This window comes from Leopardus geoffroyi, chromosome D2 (assembly GCF_018350155.1).
Source record: "Leopardus geoffroyi isolate Oge1 chromosome D2, O.geoffroyi_Oge1_pat1.0, whole genome shotgun sequence".
NCBI lineage: Eukaryota > Metazoa > Chordata > Mammalia > Carnivora > Felidae > Leopardus > Leopardus geoffroyi.
Genome location: NC_059334.1, coordinates 13533392 through 13555846, shown reverse-complemented (window position 1 = coordinate 13555846; position 22455 = coordinate 13533392). Strand labels below are relative to the sequence as shown.

General features: G+C 36.6%; 1 protein-coding gene across 9 annotated transcripts in view; it reads right to left on the bottom strand.

Annotated features, from left to right (window-relative positions):
* ARID4B (AT-rich interaction domain 4B) overlaps window positions 1-22455 on the bottom strand; it is a 156840-nt gene that overhangs the window by 45207 nt on the left and 89178 nt on the right. For all 9 annotated transcript variants that reach the window (XR_006701384.1, XM_045437301.1, XM_045437307.1 and 6 more), the window contains exons 8-16: window positions 18926-19064; window positions 13359-13438; window positions 11331-11407; window positions 9808-9962; window positions 6801-6873; window positions 5205-5299; window positions 3947-4044; window positions 2556-2799; window positions 2056-2231 (exon numbers count right to left, since the gene is read on the bottom strand). Coding sequence is in view for 8 of the 9 variants with exons in the window: in XM_045437301.1 (XP_045293257.1) it covers window positions 2056-2231; window positions 2556-2799; window positions 3947-4044; window positions 5205-5299; window positions 6801-6873; window positions 9808-9962; window positions 11331-11407; window positions 13359-13438; window positions 18926-19064 (1137 nt within the window). In the remaining variant the exon portion in view is untranslated. The remainder of the gene's footprint in view (window positions 1-2055; window positions 2232-2555; window positions 2800-3946; window positions 4045-5204; window positions 5300-6800; window positions 6874-9807; window positions 9963-11330; window positions 11408-13358; window positions 13439-18925; window positions 19065-22455) is intronic.

Genomic DNA, 22455 nt, shown 5'->3' with positions numbered 1-22455 from the left:
CAATCAAAAATTGAAAACAAAAGTTTCACACTGAATGTCAACCTCAGACACCAACCAACTTAAACAGTGTACTAAAGTTTAAAGAAGCAAACAACACAATTGCTATCAGTCAAATAAAATATTCTACTCCTTTCTCTAATAATTCACTGGCAAAATCAAAGGTAAAATGCACTAAATCAGACATAGAATGCCAACAATGATACCTTCTGGAAGTATAAAATGTAATCAGCATATAGATTTGTAAAAATTAAGTTGATGTGGATCTCTCTCTCTCTCTCTCTCTCACACACACACACACACACACACACACACACACACACATACACACACGCACATCTTTTAAAGAACTATTATTTTGGGAAACCAAATGTATCAATATTTTTCATCTGAATTCACAAATATCAAATTTTCCCAGTTTGATGTCACACTCCATACAATGGAACAAATTAAAAAAACAACAACTTTAACTTATTAATACTTTCTATGGGCCAGGCATTGAACAGGGCATTTTACCTAAATTAACTTATTTAATCTCCTTTACCTAGACTATGAAAAAAGGACATGGCAAATTCCTGGCAGTAACTAGTAATTACTTAGAGAAACTCTATATGCTAGAGAAATACTCACATATGATTCTTTATAACTATCAAATTTTCTCTTGCACTTATCTAATAAAACTCAGAAATCAATCTTGGACATTCCCAACACATAACACTACCAAATTAGTGCTGTCGGGCTAGGAAAATTTCAGTTTGTAGTATGATACATTAATAAATATATGTAGTAAATTAAAAAGCCATAGAGTTGAAGAATTTTTTAAAACCTACAATATATAGTTTACACCAGAAAATAAATTGAAACACCAACTTGAAAAAATAAGATAATTATTAGTGACAAAGAGAAAACACAGTCTTATCACAATGCCTCCCACACAGCAGATATTCCAGAAATACATGCAAATTTAAAGATCAGATTTTCAGACAAAAAGCTGAATCCTTACTAAGTTTCTTAGGAGTTGAAATAGTCTCCAGCAACAGCAAGGAGTACCTTGAAATATACACGTGCACACAGGACTATAACCAAGTATAATGAAAAAACACTTAGACTATATTCATCTAAACCCAGGTTTCTCCTCCCATGTTTATCTGTATGCTGCAGCCAAAATTTCAGAGGACACTAAAATAATCAAGAGATTTTAGGCAAAAAGCTACGTACTTACTAAGTTTTTTAATAGCTGAAATAATCACCAACAGCAGTAAGGAGTACTTGATATAGACATTTGTACACAAAGATATATAACAAGGTATACTAAACAAGTACCTTTCCCTAAATTTGCAAAGCATATTTTGCTTCCCTTCCCTGCCTATGTGCATGCTGTGGCCGAATTTCAGAAACCACTAAAATGATCAAAAACATTTGGTTGTACTTATTTAAACGGACCATTGACGATGGGGATGTGTAGGGTTTTTTTAAACCTCAGCGATGACTAGATGCCAAAGATCATCTACAAAATCCAGGGGTCCACTGGCAGTGCATAAATTACATTGCTGAATAAACAGTTCATCATTCCAAACTGACCAAAATGAGGAATTACTACTGTCACAGAAAACACAATATAACAATCCAGGCCTTGTGAAAGCTAATTATTAGCACTTTTCCATTCTTATTTTTTGCTTAAGAAATTAACACAACTCTTAAAATCTAGAGCCAACATACCATCTAGAAAACATTACATACAGAAAGCCATCTTCCCAAATTTCTATTATCCGGTTATTCAGCAGAGCTTAATGTAGTAAGAAGTATTTTTCTAGCTCAAAATTTCATAAATTTCCATGATGAGAGCAAGAAGAATGGATCAAAAACATGATCTTTTGCTACAAATTTGCATTAGTAGGGTCTCTGAAGAAGGCAAATGGTACTTACATACTAAATGCAAACCACTCAATTACACTATATTTTGGCAAATTTAGGTTCAAACACGCACACACACAAAGGGCAAATTACAAGAATTCATTCAGCCAAAAAATGCATCTTAACCAAAAACAAATTTCTTACCCAGATTTTGCTTTTTCTTCTTCAGCTTCTACCTTTATGCTGAGGGACTCATCTACTCCAGTTGTCTCCTCATCTTTGTCCTCCAGATTCTCATTTTCTTCTGTTTTTTTCATGTTAACTTCTTTTTCCTGATCGGACTGTGTAGGTATAGATTCTAATAAATTCTTTTTACTTCCCTAGAAAAAAATCAGAGGAACTAAACCAACAAAAGTAAAAACTGTCAACCTAATTCCATGATCTAATTGTTAGCAAAAGGCGGTACCAACCAATACTAATATTGAGAAACGCGTTAGCTATTTTAAGATACTCCTGCCATTCCTAACACACTAAGGCAAAAACAGCGAACAACTATTTTAAATACAAAAATAGCACTTAACGAGGAAAATGCTCAAAAAATTAAGTATAACATTTTATAATAATAAGTTAACCATGAAAATGTTACAGACAGTGTAGACAATGTACCAAAGAAGGCACAGCACTATGAACAGTATCTGATTTACCAGAGAGGGTTTAATATTTTCTTTTCTTTCAGTATCATCATCAGTAGGCTTTTCTTCTTTTGGTATTATATTCTCCTCCTCTTCAATCTTTATTTCTTTGATTTCTGGTTCATTTTCTTCCTTAACTTTGATTTCTTTTACATTTTCACACTCCTTACATGGCTTGTTAACAACCTTCTCTGGCAATGCCATTTGAAATTCAATATTGGCCGACCTACAGTACTCCTCAAAACCATATAAATATCTGGAAACGTGAAGAGAAATTACATTTGGGAAAACATTTCAAATTATTACTACAGAGTGGTGGTTTTTAAAAGGTGTTTATTTCTTTTAAGTTCTCAAATATTGAGTCATATTAATATTCTAATTTATTCTAGTTCAGTTCTTCCCATTCTCTTTAACCCAAATAGAAACATTTTTCAAAAAACCCAAAGTCACAAAAAAACTACGCCAAAAGTAAAAAAACAGTATCTTAAATAAAGTAACTGTAACAACAATAGCTATTAAAAGTATTAGTAAAGCATCAACTTTTTAAGCACTTTTTTTTTTATTTTGGAGAGAGAGAGACAGAGAGAGAGAGAGAGAGAGAGAGAGAGAGAGAGATGAATCCCAAGCAGGCTCTGCGCTGTCCAGCACAGAGCCCAACGTGGGGCTCGACCTCATGAATCATGAGATCCTGACCTGAGTCAAAGTCAAGAGTCAGATGCTCAGCTGACTGAGCCACCCAGACACCCCATGAGCACTTCTGATATGCCAAGCACTAGTCCTCTTAGTTCATGTGAAATCTCATTTAATCATCAGAATAATCTTACGAGGCAAGCACTAGTATCCCATTTTACAAATGAGGAAACTGAAGCTTAAGAGAACAAATAAATGGTCCAAGGGGCACAAAAGCTAATAATTGGCAGGACCAGGATTCAATCCTGGACTTTTTAACACTTTATTTTTTTTAATGTTTGTTTATTTATTTACTTATTTTGAGTGAGAGAGAGGGAGAGAGACAGACAGAGGCAGAGAGAGGGAGACACAGAATCCGAAGCAGGCTCCAGGCTCTGAGCTGTCAGCACAGAGCCCAACATGGGGCTCAAACTCATGAACTGCGAGATCATGACCTGAGCTGAGATCAGACGCTAAACCGACTGAGCCACCCAGGTGCCCCTTTAACACTTTAAAAAGAGGTTTTTAGTCTCTACACAGTACTTTCCAAATTTTCTTGGCCACAAAAACTTTCTTTACAGAATATCTCATAGATCTAGTATTCACAGAAAATACTGCAGAACATGCAATTATAAAGTGATTAGTAAAAATTTCTGATTTCTTAGAAGAAATAATTAGCCTCCTGTTTTCTAGGTAAAATATCGAATGTTGGTATATCAAGTACAATGACTTACTTTTTATAAGCACATTTAACGTTGTATCCTGCAGCTGAATTTAAGACAGGGATTCCAAGATCCTGGTAGACTTGTTTCCAAACAGCTCCGCTTTCAATCTAGCAGACAAAGTAAAATGAAAACTCCCCAATTAAAAGGTGGGAATATAATAAAATTTTGACTAATGTAGCATATGGAAATATATGTTTATATGTACTGGTTCTAGTCTCAAAGGAATGAAAAATAGCTTAATAAATTCTAAATAAAAAATTTAGTTTACAACAATCTTTTAAAGTAAGTTTTAGTATTCTAACAAATCTCAGAAAATTACAAATGTTGAGCTATTAGGCCTTTTGATTTTTAAATTAAACCTGGCATAGCAAGTAAGACAATATTCAGGTTTCTAAATTAAAATTTGTAATGAAGAGACACATCACAATTTTTAAGTAATGTATTAGTTCCCATAAAACCTACAAATTTAATAAATCTAGTTCTAAGGATCTTAGTAAAGCATTTTCTTCTACAGAATACTCCCCCCGCCCGAATAATCTTAATTGGATGGACACCACACATCATGGCAACCTTAAGATAATTTCTTCAGTTCAACAAAGATTTTTCTGCATGTTTCTATACATAAATGTGTGTGTGTATGTGTGTGCATCACACACCATGGAAGAGATTAAGAATAAAGAATATTAAAAGAGATCCCTACTCTCAAGGACCTTACAGTGTAGTGGAAAAGAGACACAGGAAGAACTTCTACCAATATAGTTGTGCTGTGACTCACACATACACAGGTGGTTTATGAAAGTTTGACAAACTTAACAGTAAATCGGGAAGCTCGTTTGAAAAGCTCTTTAAGGGGCGCCTGGGTGGCGCAGTCGGTTAAGCGTCCGACTTCAGCCAGGTCACGATCTTGCGGTCCGTGAGTTCGAGCCCCGCGTTGGGCTCTGGGCTGATGGCTCAGAGCCTGGAGCCTGTTTCCGATTCTGTGTCTCCCTCTCTCTCTGCCCCTCCCCCGTTCATGCTGTGTCTCTCTCTGTCCCAAAAATAAATAAACGTTGAAAAAAAAAAAAAAATTAAAAAAAAAAAAAAAAAGAAAAGCTCTTTAATTAAATTTAAATTTGGTTGAGGAAGCTAGCTGTTTCTGTTTCTAACTTGTGCCTTACATCATCTTCTCCTTCTACTATTAGGTTTTTATTAGACAATTTTAGGTAATTTTTAAAAAAGAAAACATGTTGCATGAAAAACACGTTTCACTTTTGACTGTAATACTTACGTTATCAAATCCTCCAAGCTTGTGTACAAGTCTGAATAACTTAAAGAGGTTCAAATTTCGATAGCCAAGTACGGGCCGTTTGTTAATAGGTGTGCCTATTAAAGAAAACACAAAATTTACTATAACCATGCTGCATTTGTTATTTAAAACTACAAAAGATTCAGATATTACCACTGAATATATATAATGCAAAGTATATGTATAAGAGGGAAAAAAATCTCTTGTTAATCAAAAACATGTCTACCACTTAAGCCCATTTCCTTTTTAAAAATTTCTCATACCAGATTTTTGAAACCTTATATGATTTCACTCCATTTTCATTTCCTTGATGAACAAAGAATAACAAATAAACCAAAATAAAATATCAACAAAACAAAAAATTTTTAAAGTTTTTAAAATTTATTTTGAAAAAGCAGCCTCACGAGCGGGGGAGGGGCAGAAAGGGAGGGAGCAAGAGAATCCCAAGCAGGTTACACACTGTCGGCACAGAGCCCAACGTGGGGCCAGATCTCACCAACTGTGAGATCACGACCTGAGCCAAAATCAAGAATCGGACACTCAACCAATGGAGCCACCCAGGCACCCCTTCACTTTTTTATTTGCCTTATACAAAAGCCTAAGAAATCACCTACCTTCTTAGGCCAACCCTCATTCATACAAAAAAATAATACAGAAAGCAAGGACATTTTATATCAAACAATAAAGATACCTACATTATGGCAGCCACTATCACTTACGAGAGCAAAAGACAGCCAACTTCTACTTATCAACAATACAAATGAGGATTTAAAAAAATATTAATCCCCCCCCCCAAATAACTCCCAAAGTACAGTGGCACTTCCAAATATTATTCATTCATTTTGTCCTTCTCCTCAAGCTAGAAAGCTTTCTGCCTCTCCCTACTCCCTTTCTGGCATCTTCCCAGGAAAGGAGACACTATACTCTGAACAGCAGATTACCAAGAGAGTGACAAAGCCACAGTTACCAGAGGACGAGGTCACTACCAAAAATGAAAGGTAGATTCAAAAGACTAAGCCAAGGCTCACCCTGAGACTCTGCCACCTTTCTCTATGTCTGACTCTCTCTGGATGGTTTAATTCTCTGCTTCGTTCTGTGTGGTTGGGTCACAAGAAGACTTGGGAGTATGGTGTCTCTCTGGCTCTCTCTCTCACTCACATGCACACATACACAAACACACACAAACATACACATCCAAGGTATATCCAACAGTGATTCTAGAGAGGAAGGCTTTTTACTAGAGGAATCTATGTAGGTACAAATAAAATGGTACTATGATTACCATTCAGCTACTGCTCCCTAGTTGTAAGAGTTCTTTGGGAACCCATGGATGGAGGGCAGATAGGCAGAACAGAATGCAGGCCATATGGGTCCATGGCCATAATATCCATCAAAATACTGTCAAATTCCTCCTCCCATGTACTATATGCCAGGTACTATGCCAGGTGCTGGTGACGATGGCAGGCAGTAAGGCAGCCATGATTATTAGTGACATGAAGCTTAATGAACAGAATTCTTTATGGTTTTTTTATTCATGGTTATTGTTGTACAGGTAGCACATTTAAAAATAAAACTCACCTCTATCCTCCATAAATTTGTACAACTGCTGAAGAAAGTTCTCCCTTTCTTCTGGAAATGGTTCTATTTCTTCCTAATTTTAGTCACAGAAGAATAGAATGTTATTTTCCTCAATTAAACATCATAATAACACAAGATTTCCTACTAAAAGCAAAGACTAACATTTACTAAAATATTTCAAAGACGTTTTACCAAGAAAAAATTATTTCTTAACACTAAGATGTTCAAAACCAGGCAAGTCTAGACATTTTATGCTTTCCAAAGGAATATGCCTTAAAAGGTATCTCAACAGCGATAATCCCAAATGTAAATTCTCATATAAGAAGTACGAAATAAGACTAGCAAGATGGTTCATGAGCTTTTTCCCGTATCAGAGATCTATCTACTCTTTAAGTCAGGGCCACAGGCTCAAGAAGACCTACTCTCACTTATATTAAATTGGGTCAGGGTTTCACATCACAACAGACTATCTTGTTGCTCCTCCAGAACTATACACGTGTGGGTCCCATTAGCTGTAACTCCAAGTATCCTTCATGATATACAGCCCCACTGTGCAGCACTTCAAGCTAACAAAATCAGTAAAGTGGGGAACAAACTTGATCTACAATACCTGAAGATTCAGACTTAGGGAAATCTTCAAGTAATAAAATAGTTCCCCGATTTATCAATTACAAGGGAGGGACTAGCTTCTTGCTGCTGTGGCCAGGGGCTGTGGCAGTAGGGAGCTGGTCCTGAAGCGACCTGCAAGGAGCAGGGTAGTAGGTGAGATGGAGGAACTCGTCGATTCAGTGACTATCATCCATTCAACAAACCATTTAGCGAGCACCAGCGAGCGTAGGCACTGTGCTAGGTGCTGACTCAGATAAAAGAAAAATGAGCGATGGAGCCTGCCGTTAGAGAACACGATCGGGAGTAACTGTGAAGAAAGTGATTCCAAACGTACACCTAGGACCTGCAGTTACTCTGGCTGAAACCAATGTATTTCTGACAGTAACCCTCCAGACCATACTTTTCAACTGATAGTCTAAATAAACCTAAATATATCATTTTACTTTAAAAATCATGTGTCTAATGCCATTGTTTTGACATCTGCCCCTTTATTTTAAAAGCTAGCAGAGCAAAGGAAGGCAAGGTAAAAACAAGAAACAAAAATCCATGTTGATAAACTATTAAGTTTGCCAGTTGAGCAGAGAAGAATAAATGACAATTATTAATTTCTTTATGTAAAAATCTACACTTCTCAGTTTAAACATGGTCCACAGAAGGTGGGTTTTAGTAAGGCAGTCAGATACAAATCTAAGGAAACCTATTTTCTAGATATGACCTTAAATGCCCCCTGATACAATATTTGGCTTTCATAAACTGCCAAACTTATTCCTGTCCCCAAAATTTAGTGAAGTTTGTATTTAACGTAAAAGAAAATGATTAACTGGAAACCAGATTTGCTTTCACCAAACATTTCTAAAACACAAATCTAAGCAATAAAAATTTTAGTAACTAATATTTATTGATCATCATATATTTACAAGTTATACATTATGAGACCCTCTGAGTAGGAGCACAGGGAACACCAAACCCCTGAGGAGCTTACAGGGGAGAAAACTGACAATAAGTGCGCGTGCGTGTGTGTAAATGATAAAAACATGCACAAGGAAAGGTAGTAATTAAGCAAGTGGAGCGATTAACTTTCCTGAGGTGAGGGAGGTGATGCTGCACAGGTTTCCCTTTACAGAGGGATCGTGCTAGTAGGGTTTTGAACCTGAACGGGAGTTTGCCAGGCTAACTGGGGGAGGAAAGGCAAGAGCACTGTAGGCAGAGGTACTGGTATGTGTACAGGCTGGGAAGAGGCAAGGTATGTAATTTAATATCGCCACAGCATCAAGTTCAAAATGGCAAGGTACACCAAGAGAAGTGGTAAAAAGGCAGGACTGGATTGTAAAAGAAGTTCTGTAAGTGAAGCTTGACTTTTAGGGTGCTAAGAAGCTACTGGGAAAGTTTGAAGCAAAGGACTGCTTGTTCATTTTAGCATTTTAAACAAAAAGCGGGAGGGGGAGAAGACTGAAGCTGAGAAACGTTTACACTACACATTGTCATCACAGATCACTAGGTCATAAAACATAAACTCTGAACCAATCCGATTTCATGAATAGTTGTTTATTACAATTAAATGGCAGAATTTCAGAACTTGCCGAAAATATTACATATTGAGATTAACTTACTTAGTTTCCTGAAAACAATCACTCCAATTCACTTCAAGGTCAAATATACAGCCTTCACTACTTACACCATTCACCAGTAACTTTTATGAAATCGTTCAACAAACCACTGAAGAGTACAGTGGTACAATGTCACTAGTAATACCATGGACAGCTTTTGTTGGTACTTATCACTGCTAGATCTAAAGTACCAGTTATAATAAAATCTAAAACTTCACCTACTTGACCCATACAAATTCACAGATGACTTATTTATGATCTGATTAGAACTAGCCACTCATCTGTGTTAGACGTAATTATTTAAGTTTTTCTGAATCAAAGAGGTATTAAAGGTATTAATCCTTTTTTGCTGACTATTCTTCTAATACTAGATGGAAGATGTATTTTATACTTCTCTAGGTATTTCAATAAAATATGCAGATGAAAACACTGTACCAGGTGACAGTGGTCCATAGGATGATGAAAAAGCACATGAAAGTAGAGCTTTGCTACGTTAGGTGTGTATTTCCCTTATTATCTGATAAACCAGAAAAAGCACATCATCAAGAAACATTTTTGAGATTACTGAAATAACTGTATTCAGTATTTTCAATTTCACAAGACTATATTTCTATTTTAAGTAAGCAAGCAAACTACCTGGTTATGGCGGACATCACAACACAGTTTTATTATGAAATATCTCTAATACTAAAAATACTTAAGTGATTGACGACTTTATGCCAAATCCTAACTCACAAAGGAAACTGAAGTGTTATTTCCAATTTAAGGAGACATCAACCATTTTTAATTACCTCTTCTTCACTGCTATTATCTTCCTTTTCTTTTTCATCATCTTCCTCCTCTTCTTCTTCCTCTGCTTCACTGCTAGAACTATCTTCTTTCAGTTCAGTCTTCCAGTTAGCAGGAATCGTTCTACTTTTGTGAAATTCAAGTGCCTGATCAAAGGCTGGAAAGAGGACCATAAACTATGTGAACTGGAGAAATTAAGACAACTGATTTGTCTAATAGTAGTAAAAAAGATTAAAAAAAAAAAAAAAAAAAGTAAAACTACTGTGCTAACACCACTGACATCTGTGAAGTGTCTGCTACGTGCCAGGCACTGCACACTGTAGTAACTCATTTCAAACCCAACCATCCGAAGCATCAGGCACCCATTTTATAGACGGCGAACTGCTGCTACTGAAGGGGACTTAGGTTCAAACAAAGAACAGTTTTCTTCTTTTACACAAAAACTAAGCATGCCTAGTAAAAACAACTTTAAGACTGGTACATTTCTGATCATTTGTCCAACAAATGACTATGAATCAGCATCATATATCAAGCACAAAGCCGCTGTAATGAACATACGTTATAGCTGAAGATATTCTATAAATACACATTAGCTTCATTTCTAGTTAAACCTGAATTAAAATTAAAGTAATAATCAGTTTAAACTAAAATTAGCTAGACACAGTTATTTTCAGTTTATAATACATGGAAATAAACTCTAAGCCACAAATTCTTGGTGATTTTTAACCAGTCTACATAGCATACTATTAGATTTGATGAACATGGGTGAAAGGAAAATAAAGTTATTTACAAAGCTAAAAACCAAGCAAAAAATGCAATTATGATATATTCCTCAATAAAATATGACTATTGTTACACTATGAGACATGCCAAATCAAAATAACTTTTGACTTCTGTTTCTACCATCCTTAGGAACTAGTATTTTATTTACTAGGCAAAAGCAAGGCTATAGTAATTAGCTGGTAATACAGTTCTTTGCCACTTTTAGATTACTGCCCCTGATTATAAGCTAAGAAAGAAAAAGAAACCCTATAGTAACAAAAGACACCTAGGTTTACAAAAGTATAATGCACACAGAACCAACTATAACTTCAAAGACAGGATTATAAAAAATATTATTTTTTATTTTATTTATTTATTTTAATGTTCATTGATTTTTGAGAAAAAGAGAGAGAGAGGGAGAGACAGAAAGAGAGAGAGAGAGAGAAAGAGAGAGAGAAAGAGAGAGAGAGAGAGAGAGAGAGAGAGAGAGAGAGAGAGAGTGTGTGTGTGTGTGTGTGTGTGTGAGGGAGAGGCACAGAATCCAAAGCAGGCTCCAGGCTCTGAGCTGCCAGCACAGAGCCCAACGCGGGGCTCAAACTCATGAACCATAGATCATGACCCAAGCCAAAGTCAGATGCTTAACTGACTGAGCCACCCAAATGCCCTCAAAATACATTTTTTAAAGAGCAAAAGAAAGTTTGATCTTCAAAAACACTTCAGCAGTTGTTAAGTTAACCATAAACTATTCCAAGATTATCCTTACCTTGTTTTAATATCGCATCAGGCTTTGGTGCAGAGTCACTAGTAATTTCATGGACATCCTTTCTTGGCACTGAAGTGCTACATTATTTTTTTTTTAATTTTAAAGAAAAAAAAAAGCCACAAAAAACACAACAGAAATTAAGAGTTGAATTACACACTACAGAAAAATATTAAAAATATGAAAACATTAACATTTACAATGAAAGTGATTGCACAGTGCTGCAATTCCCAAATAAAATGCTAAGCAGAATGTTGAAATAGGTCATCATCTACAGAAGGACCCCACCTTGAGAGGTGTTTTTCAAACAAGATATTCTCAAATATCAGGAGTCCCTGGCTAAATGTAACACTGAAAACAGGGAGGCTAATGAAAATAATAGTAAATGAAAATACTCTGATGGCAGGATCAATCCAATAAAAAAAGAAGTCAAATAGTAAGAATTTGCCATTGTCTTGGAATAATCACAAGAAATTACTGAATTTAAGACTGGAAGAAAATGTACTTGTTTATACTATAAATGTTCTTCTAAGAACTGTTTTTAAGCTGGATTCTAGGCTCACAAGCAAACTTCTAATATATAACTTAGTCTTTTATGGAACTCCCCAATCATACGGAGGGAGGGAGTCAGATGTAAGCAACTGGAAGAATTTCTATCATATATATCACATTCATCTCCTATTTTACAATAATAAATCATCCTTCAGTATCATTCAGCTCTTCTGCATTTGGTCTGTTATCAATCTACAAACGCCAGAAAACTATTCCAAATACATTTGTCAGCCAGCCTATTTTTAATTTTTATTCAAAAAATTTCAAATACATACAAAAGAGAATAAAACAGTGCAATGAAACACCATATACCCATTCTCCAACTACAATAATCATAAAGTCAGTCACTTTCACTTATACCCCTACCTACTTCCTCCCACCCCATGTGGATTACTTTGAAGGAAATTTGAGATATTATATAATTTGATTTGTGATATACTTCACATGAGTTTTAAAAGAAAATTCTTTTTAAAAATCATAAACAGAGGCGCCTGCGTGGCTCAGTCCATTGAGCATCCGACTTTGGCTCAGGTCATGATCTCACAGCTCGTGAGTTCGAGCCCCGTGTCAGGCTCTGTGCTGACAGCTCAGAGCCTGGAGCCTGCTTCGGATTCTGTGTCTCCCTCTCTCTCTGCCCCAACCCACTCGCATTCTGTCTCTGTCTCTCTCAAAAATAAATAAACATTAAAAAAAATTTTTTTTTAAATCATAAGCAATACCATTACTACACATTTAAAAGTTAACAATAATTTCCTAATACCACTGAACCAGTATTCAATTTTAATATTCAAATTCCTGATTATCTCCATTTTGTTAAAGTGGATTTCATAAGTTGTTTTTAAAAATCACTTTCTAGAACCTGAAAACCCAAACACCAATCTTAAAATGTGATGATCCTTTTAAGGTATAAACACAGAATAAGGCCAAGTATAAAATACATGACTTTTCTAGTCACATAATTCTTAAGGGGGGAAAAAAAAAACACAGAAATTCATAACTCAGTTCCAGAAAGGCTCTATATGAAAAATCACTTGAACACTTAATACATTTGCAGTAACCCATTTTAATCCACAGGCTACTATACAAGTTGAATGTTACACAACAGGTATCAGTATAACCATTAGAACTAAAAATATTAGGGCCCAATTAAATATTCCAGAATAGTAAAGACATCAATAAATATAGCGATCAAATATTAGATACAGTAGATATATCTAAATGTGCCTGAACAAATCACCAGCTATTATACTATACAGGCAAATACTGACAAACTCTGGGAGTTTAGAAGAAAACAAAATAAACAAGTAAGGCATACTGTAAGACCACTTAAATGATAATGTGAAAAACGATCACACTTCCAAACATTCTGTATGATGAAAAGTAAAAGCATAAGGTTATTGGAAATAATTAATTTATTATCATTTACTATCCTAACTTGGAAAAACAGCATATTTTTAACCTCCAGTGAATTATACTTACAATTTGCCATCTTTGAAAGATCGAACAAGAATATTGTCTTTTTTCACAGCAATTTCATCACTACAATCAGGACAAACCACCTTTAAAAAACAAAAAAGTGTAAACTATGAAAACTAAAAGCACATTTACAGTTATGTATCAATTATTAAAATCCTTTTAAAAGACAGTTTCAGGGGCGCCTGGGTGGCTCAGTTGGTTAAGTGTCTGACTTCAGCTCAGGTCATGATCTCCTGGTTCGTGAGTTCAAGCCCCACCTCAGGCTCTGTGCTGACAGCCCAGAGCCTAAAGCCTGCCTCAGATTCTGTCTCCCTCTCTTGGGCTCGCTCTCTCTCTCTCTCTCTCTCTCAAAAATAAACATTAAAAAAAATTTTTTTTAAATAAAAGATAGTTTTGGCTTAAAGCTTAAAAACGAATTTTAGTTTGTAGGGTAAACAGGTACACACACATGAAAATACACACAAGTGATTTTAAATTTACATCCTATATCCTTCCAGCTTTCTTGATTCCCCACATTGTTTCTGGCACTGGCTTGGTGTTGAAAGCAGAAGCGTGGCCATGGCTCGACTGAAGCTGTGGACCAAGTTCTAGTTAGAAACAGAACACTGGAATGAAAGGGGAGGCTGGGGTGGAAAAAAGAGCTAAAGCCAGAGGGTCTGCAGCATGGCTAGAAGAACAGAAACCAAAATGGGAGCAAGTATCAGAGCAGTCTCTAACTTAAAAAAGGTAGAGATGAGTTCAACTTATTACTTACATTTAAATATACATAACAGGCACTAAAATTTCTTCCCAATGCTACCCACTCTAAAAAGTAAATGTTATAAAGAAGATACCTTTCTGGAGGCTACATAAAATTTATTACTAACAGAAGAAGATTTACTTTAGTTGGAGTCACCTCAGCTGCTATTTAAAGTGAGGTTCAAGCATTCCTTCCTAAAGGCTAATGCAAGACGCCTATAAACTTTTAGTATTTTAATTCCAAGACAGCCCACTATGTATACCAGGAACAATGAAAAATGGGCTAAATAAGTATGACAGGTTTGTTTTAAGGACAGTCTCATTAGCTCTGAAAAATGACAATGGTACATACAGGCCATTTATTCTCACCACAGATCAGAAAGGAGCTAGAAACAGGTGAGTTCTAATTTCGTCTTTACAAAGTTAGTTCACATTTTCCGTAACAGCAACTGCAGTGCACCAGGCATTCCTTAAATACTGACGGCACTGTGAATAAACTCACTGATGAAAGTCTGCTACATGGGGCGGCTGGGTGGCTCAGCTGGTTGAACGTCTGACTTCGGCTCAGGTCATGATCTCACAGTTTGCAAGTTCGAGCCCCACGTCAGGCCCTGTGCTGACCACTAGGAGCCTGGAGCCTGCTTCGGATTCTGTGTTTCCTTCTCTCTCTGCCCCTCCCCCATTTGCACTCTGCCTCTCATTTGAACATAAATAAACATTAAAACATTTTTAAAAAAAGAAAAAAGTCTGCTCTATGTATTAGCATCCAAGGAAACTTCCTTGTCATTTCAAAAAAGTCCTCCAGTAGGGACGCCTGCCATGGGTCGCTCAGTTGGTTAAGCGTCCGACTCCTGGTTTCAGCTCATAGCAATGATCTCACAGTTTGTGAGTTTGAACGCTGTGTTGGGCTCTGCGCTGTCAGCGCAGAGCCAGCTTGGGATTCTCTCTCCCTCCCTCTCCCCCAAAATAAATGTAAAAAATTTCTGAAGTAAATACTTAATATTTGGTCTAATCATGCTACAGATACTAACTACCACATCAGGGTACTGTACTAGATGCCAGAGAACACAGAAGCCCAGACAGTCACCGCTCCTCCCTACACGGAGCTTGTACTCTAGTTGGGAAGACAAGCACTAAGTAAGAGAGTACACACTGACTTAACTGCTATTGCGTTAAGTCCTTATCTAGGTAATCAGGGACCACTTTTTTTTTTAATTTTTTTTAATGTTTATCTATTTTTGAGAGAGAGCAAGCGAGCAGAGGAGGGGCAGAAAGAAAGGGAGACACAGAATCCAAAGCAGGCTCCAGGCTCTGAGCTGTCAGTACAGAGCCTGATGTGGGACTCAAACCTACAAACTCCAAGATCGTGACCTGAGCCGAAGTCGGATGCTTAACCGACTGAGCCACCCAGGCACCCCTTGGAAGTGGCACAGGACCACTTCCTTGAAGGCACAACATTTAAGCTCAGCTTTCAAGCCTGAGTAGGAAGTGGCTTGACATAGGATGTACACGTATGCATGTATATGCAGCAAAGGGGTGCACTGCAAGCAAAGGAAACTAATCACAGGAAGCAGTGGAACCCTGTTCCAGAGAGCAAAAGGGCAGTGTGGCTAACTTTCTGCCTGGAGTGATTAAGAGAGATGAAAAGGGTTCAGATTTTCTGGTTAATTCTTAGAATAAAATCTAAAATCTTTAAGGAAAGGCTCTGAGGAAGGATAATGTTGTAACTGCTTTGCCTTTTAAAGAATTACTTAGGCGGTGCCTGGCTGGCTCAGTCAGAGGAGCGAGTGAGTTTTGATCTCGGGGTTCTGAGTTCAAGCCCCATGTGGGACTCAGAGATTATTTAAATAAATCCAACTTTAAAAAAAAGAATAGGGGCGCCTGGGTGGCTCAGTCGGTTGAGTGTCCGACTTCAGCTCAGGTCATGATCTCAGCTGTCCATGAATTCGAGCCCTGTGTCAGGCTCTGTGCTGACAGCTCGGAGCCTGGAGCCCGTTTCAGATACTGTGTCTCCCTGTTCTCTCTGCCCCTCCCCCACTCATGCTTGTGCGCGCTCTCTCTCTCTCTCTCTCTCTCTCTCTCTCTGTCAAAAATAAACATTAAAAAAAGAATAAAAATAAAATTAAGTTACAATTATTTTTATTTATTTATTAAAATGGAATTAAAACATCCAGGTGAGAGGTGGTGACTTGGCTGCAGAGTGGTGGCAATGGCAAATTAAAGAAAAGAGAACTATGAGAGATAATTAGGGAAGTGAAGAGATGAGCAAGCAGAGAGGTGCTCAGGTTTCTGTCTTGTGCAAATGATGTCATTCACTGTGAGAGGAAACAATGGAGAAGGGCCAAGTTTCGGAAGAAGGGAGGAGAGAATACATTTAGTTTTAAATTTATTAAGTTTTGAGGTGGCTGAAGGACATCCAAATGGAGATACTAAATAGAGAGATACCCAAGTCTAGAGCTCACAATGGAGGTCTGAACTGTGATATAAACTTGGGAGTCAACAGCCTAAATACTAAGGGTCTCAAACTTAGGTCTAAAACTATGAATAAAATCTACTTTTTTTTCCTCATGGTTTTTGCAGTCCTCCACTTGACCAACTGAGCTATTGAAGGAATCACACTTTCTCAAGGGTTTCAAAAATTACATATATGATAGCTTTGGCCGATGCTGCTGGTGGTGTGTAAGTGGGATCACTTTCTATTCTGCCACAGGAATAATAATCCATATTTCATCCTGTTCACCCATGTATGTTCTTTTCTTGGTCCCTAAGGCATTTCAGTTTGTTAACTCTGCAACCAATGCTATAAAAGGGGATGAGATCACCCAAAAGAGAATACAGAGTGATATATTCTGAACCTTGAACAGCAACATTTCAAGGTTGGTTAGAGGAGAAACCATGAAGGAAACTGAAAAAGACAACTGCATGAGTCATGGAAGCTAAGATTTCCTTCTCTTAAAATGGGGGTAAATACCACTTATCTTCAGTCTCAGGAATAAAGGAGACTGTTTATACTGACAAGCTCAGCACAGTGCCTGGCCAGGGGAGATGCTAAACCCATGGAGGTTGTTCACAGGTCCTGGGAGTACGCAACTGTTTCCTAGCATGATGTTACTAAACGCTCATAAAATTTACTCAATTTATAAGAACTAATTTTAAAAATTGAAACCTAAATACTATTTATGTTATTATGTCAAGATTGTTTGATTTAGAACACAAGTTCACACCCTAGTTGACAAAAAGTACTCATCATTGTCCAAAAGATCTCACTTTGGGGGGAAGGATTACATATATGAATAATCCTAAGATTCTTTAAATGATAATGAGATGGTTCCTAAGCAGATTACTGACAATTCAACATCATAAATCCTTAAATATTTTTCCCATCATCAAGAAAACTATTCAGAAATTATGGTGAGAGAATCATAATACTGAATATACTAACAGTGAAAAAATTAATATTCCTGTTGTTTTAGAAAAAGACACAGAAAACTTTTTTTTTTAAGTTTATTTACTTTTGAGAGAGAGCATGAGCAGGGGAGGGGCAAAGAGAGAGGGAGACACAGAATCCAAAGCAGGCTCCAGGCTCTGAGTTGTTAGCACAGCCTGGGCTGTGGGTGCCTGGGTGGCTTAGTTGGTTAAGCGTCCAACTCTTGATTTTCAGCTCAGGTCAAGATCTCACCGTCTGTGGGATCGAAGCCCCGTTACTGGCTCTGCGCTGACAGCATGGAGCCTGCTTGGGATTCTTTCTCTCCTCTCCTTGCCCCTCCCCAGTTTGTGCATGCACATGCTCTCTCAAAAACAAACAAACATTAAAAAACAAAACAAAACATGTTTTCAGGGGCACCTGGATGGTTCAGTTGGTTAAGCATCCAATTCTTGATTGTTGGCTCAGGTCATGATCTCACTGTTCCTAAGATAAAGCCCTGTGTTGGGCTCTCCACTGACAGGGTCAAGCCTGCTTGGGATTCTTTCTCCCTCTCTCTCCACTCCTCCACCCCTCTCTCAAAATAAATAATTAAACATTAAAAAAAAAAAATGTTTTCAAAAGAAATTCTTACAAAGAAATCTTAGTGCTTAAGGAAAAAAGAAATGATCTCATACGTTGACACTTAAGTTTTCAGTTTATTACCCAACTTACTTCGACTTCCCAATACTCAGTTTCCTTATCACTAAGTGAGGATAAATAATAATACCTGCCTCATAGTCCCTGTAAAGGTCTTAGCACAGTCCCTGCATACAACAGGCATCCAATAAATACTGGATGGACAGAAGGATATACGCAAAGGTACAAAGGTATCATAAAGCATTTATATTTATTAAAACAAATAATTACCCTCTAGTTTTAATTATAAGATACAATGTTAAGTTTTAACTGAAAGAACGGGCATTTACTGGGCAATTATTTTGTGCAAAACACTGAACGGAGCTCAGGATAAAGAATATAAAACATGTTCACTGAAAAGGAGGATAGACAGACATCATTTTAGTTAACAGTAGAAAAAGCAAGTCTCCTCTTCTGCAATCTTCTGCATGATGAATTTAGGAGTTGTAAAAATTTGCATTATGACTTTTCTACCCAAAATAGAAAGAGAAGTATAATGAACTCTCATATGCCTAGCCTCTAAAATTACCAAAATTTGGCCTTTCTTGGATGACTTCAAGAGTTCTTGGTACTCAAAGACAATTTTGAAAGTAATATTTGTGTAAACTAAATGATGCTAAAACCATTTCCCCACTTTGTACTTGTGAAAAATACTAGTAAGATCATCAGTTGTCCTCTTCATGAACTTAAATAGTTGAAAGTTAAACTCTTTTATACTGAAGTTACTCACCAATGCAGGAAACCACAGTGCTTTCTTTTTATCCAAACTAACGTAATCTACACATACAACTTTTCCTAGTAGCTCATCAATCTGTTTCCTATCATCCTCATCTTCATCACTGGAGGATGAAGAAGACTCTTCCTCTGGTCTAGGAAAAGAAAAAAAAAAAAAAAAAGATATTTCCATTTATCTTCACAGAGAATGAGCATACCAAGCTGATAAATACAGGTATTCCGGAAATCTTATCCCATTTTCAAAAACCTACAGAATGGCAAATTTAAATTTTTATATAGTTTTCTAAATTTCTAAAGAATAATAAAAAGGGTTATCATTAAAAGAAAGCACATCATTTTCCTAAAAATCTCTTGGAAAGAACACAATACTCAAAAAGCTTAAGGCCCTATATGAAACATCCCAGTACTACACAAAAATACAGTAGATGCTACTCTCAAAAGAGTTGGGAGTTCCCAAGATATTAAATTTTATACTCCTAGTACAAAGATAATTTTAAAAAGGGAAAAAGATTTTTATTTATGGGGAGGTTAGGGTGGTGGAGAAGACAATCTGCTAAGAGATCAGCATTGCTATCCTTAATATCAAATATACACAAACTAGGCACTGACAAAATGTATAATACTGTTATTTTGTTGTTTTTTTGTATAACATTGTTATTTTGTATTATATTAAAAATTCCTTTCAGTTTACACTGTATATTGGACTAGTAAATTAGAAAGAAGTTACCTGTCCACAGAAAAAGAGACTATCTAAACCTACCCACGTGATGTTATACAAAAGTATAGAAATGAAAAGTAAAAAAGAAAAAAAAAAAATCACACAAAACAAACAAAAATTCTACCTTCGAATCTGGTTCTAAGAAAGCCCACAACCAGTGTTAAAGAAAATAAAGATTATAACAATGACGGCTCAAAATGCTCAGAGTAAGTAAAGACACTAAGAAATGAATACACAGGGACTCCTGGGTGGCTCAGTCAGTTGAGCGCCCAACTCTTGATTTCAGCTCAGGTAATGATCCCAGGGTCATGGGATCAAGCCCCATGTCAGTCTCAGTGCTGAGTGTGGTGTAAGCTTAAGATTCTCTCTGTCTCTCTCTGTCCCTCTCCCCTGCTTGCTTTCACTCTCTAAAATAAAAAAAAGTTTAAAAGAAATTTTTAAAGGTTTTAAAAAAAGAAATAAATAAACCATTGCAATGTATGTTCTTTTTATAAAATAAAATTGAATAATGGCGAATATTGATTACCTACGGGGATGAAAACATTTTTAAGATACTCAGCAATGACCAAGTTCACGGACAAAAAATGTAAGTTGAAAAATCATTTTAAAACCTTAAACATGATTTATCTATTTGGTTGATTGGCATAAATCGAATATATTCTAAATTTGTCTCGATGCCTTTCCAAAGGGATGGAGATATAAATGTCACTCCTTTATATTTATACACTTGAACGTAAATATTTTTTAAAAATCCAAAAAAAACTATTGTAATAAGATTAAACATTTTAGAACAATACGGGAAATATCACTATTTGATTTCAATGATCAAGTAACTTAAAAGTTTTCTTCTGGCAGAAACAAAGCAAATTTTCCAAGTTTGCTGCTGAGAACCAGGGTACTTCAAAAGACACTTATAGTAATTTAACTGCTACTCAGAAAGTAACAGAAGGTAGGAAAAACCAATACAGCTTGGTATTAGCAAAGCATAAAACCTTAAAAATAGACACACAGCTTCCGGCAGCCATGACAGACTTCCCAAGTCTGAGTTCTACTTGATTACAAGTGTTTCTCAAGGGCAATGACTTTTCTCTCTCCACTTTCTAGTGGCTGTAGAACACAACCAACCTTAAAACCATAATCACTGCTTTTGCAAAGCAGTTATAAAAAACTTATTCAGCTAGGATTTAATAGACACCCTTTAAGTCATTATCATTAGCAAGACAGAAAGTCCCAGTATCACAGATAACATAGATCACATCTGTAGAACAGAGAGAGAAAACCGGGCTTTATTTGCCTAACAAAGTCATCTGCATCTTTATGAAAATTCTCATTTGTTTCTTAAGACTTAACAAGTGTGAAGACTTCAGACATGAGAAAGTTACATATATATGTGTGTGTGTGTGTGTGTGTATATATATACACACATATATATATATGTGTGTGTGTATATATAGATATACACACACACACACACATATATATATATGTATGTATATAAAAGGGCTGCCTACATAAAATACCTATCCGCTTTACATACTAAATGTCCAAGTTCCACTCTAAAACCATTTCCCATTCATGGACTAGATTTCTTCCCCTCGACTCCCCAAACAAAGACTTTGTTCCCACAATGCTTGTTTCCCTCTCCTGTGTCAATTTTTCTGCCTCTGCTATATTGAATCCTATCAGCATACCCTTATTTCCACTAACATGCTTTATTTCTCCCACTTAAAAAAAAAAAAAATCCCCTGCGACACCTTGGTGGCTCAGTCGGTTAAGCAGCAGACTTGGGCTCAGGTCATGATCTCACAGCTCGTGGGTCTGAGTCCCCAGCTGGGCTCTGCACTAACAACATCTCGGAGCTCAGAGTCTGGAGCCTGCTTGGGATTGTCTCCCCCTCTCTTTGTCCCTCCCCCACTTGTGCTTGCTCTCTCTCTCTCTCTCTCTCTCTCAACAATAAATAAACAAACATTTTAAAAAGAAAAATCCCCTGACCTCACTTTCTCCACCAGTTACTAGCACCTCATTTTCCTACTCCCCCTTTGCAGTCAAACAGAGCCTGGAATGTTCTATTCCCCAGACATTTGGAAACACTCAACTCTTCTAAGTCTGTGTTCAAATGTCATCTCAATGAGGTTACCCTGACTGTCCCATTCAAATTTAGAATCTGCCCGTCCCAATCTCTCCTTTTATTGTTTTCCCACAGCACTGAAAAATCTATCATGCTATATAATCTGCTTAATTCGTTCTTACGTTTTCTCTTTCTGACCCATCTCCCCCGTATGAGAAAATATAAGCCTCAGGGCAGACATCTTATCAATGCCTGTTTATTCACTGATATATTCCAAGTACCTGAACAGTGCTTGGCACAAGCATAGGTATTCAATACATATTTGCTGACTAAATAAATGGAACTGGATAGATTTCTTTCTCTCTACTATGGTATATCTAATTTTATTTCTCCTGAAATCACAAAATGTAAACAAGTGGCATAACGTACACAACCAGTGTAAACCACACCATTATATGCACCTAGGACCCCTTTAACTTCTCCTCTTACAGGAGTTTGGTCAGGAAATAATTTACACAAGACAAGCACTCAATGAACTGATGGAACAAAAATAAATGAGCATCAAAAGTATTTTAAGGGAGCAAATACAGAGCAAGCAGAGAACCTGCTTGGTTTTTATTCCCCTCTGATGTTGTTGCTTCTTTGGTAGTAAGAAAGTATTTGTTTACTTGAGCCAGAACAAAATACCGTACTGTCTTTGTGAAATAACATCTGATGATGCCACTGGAAACAAAGCTAA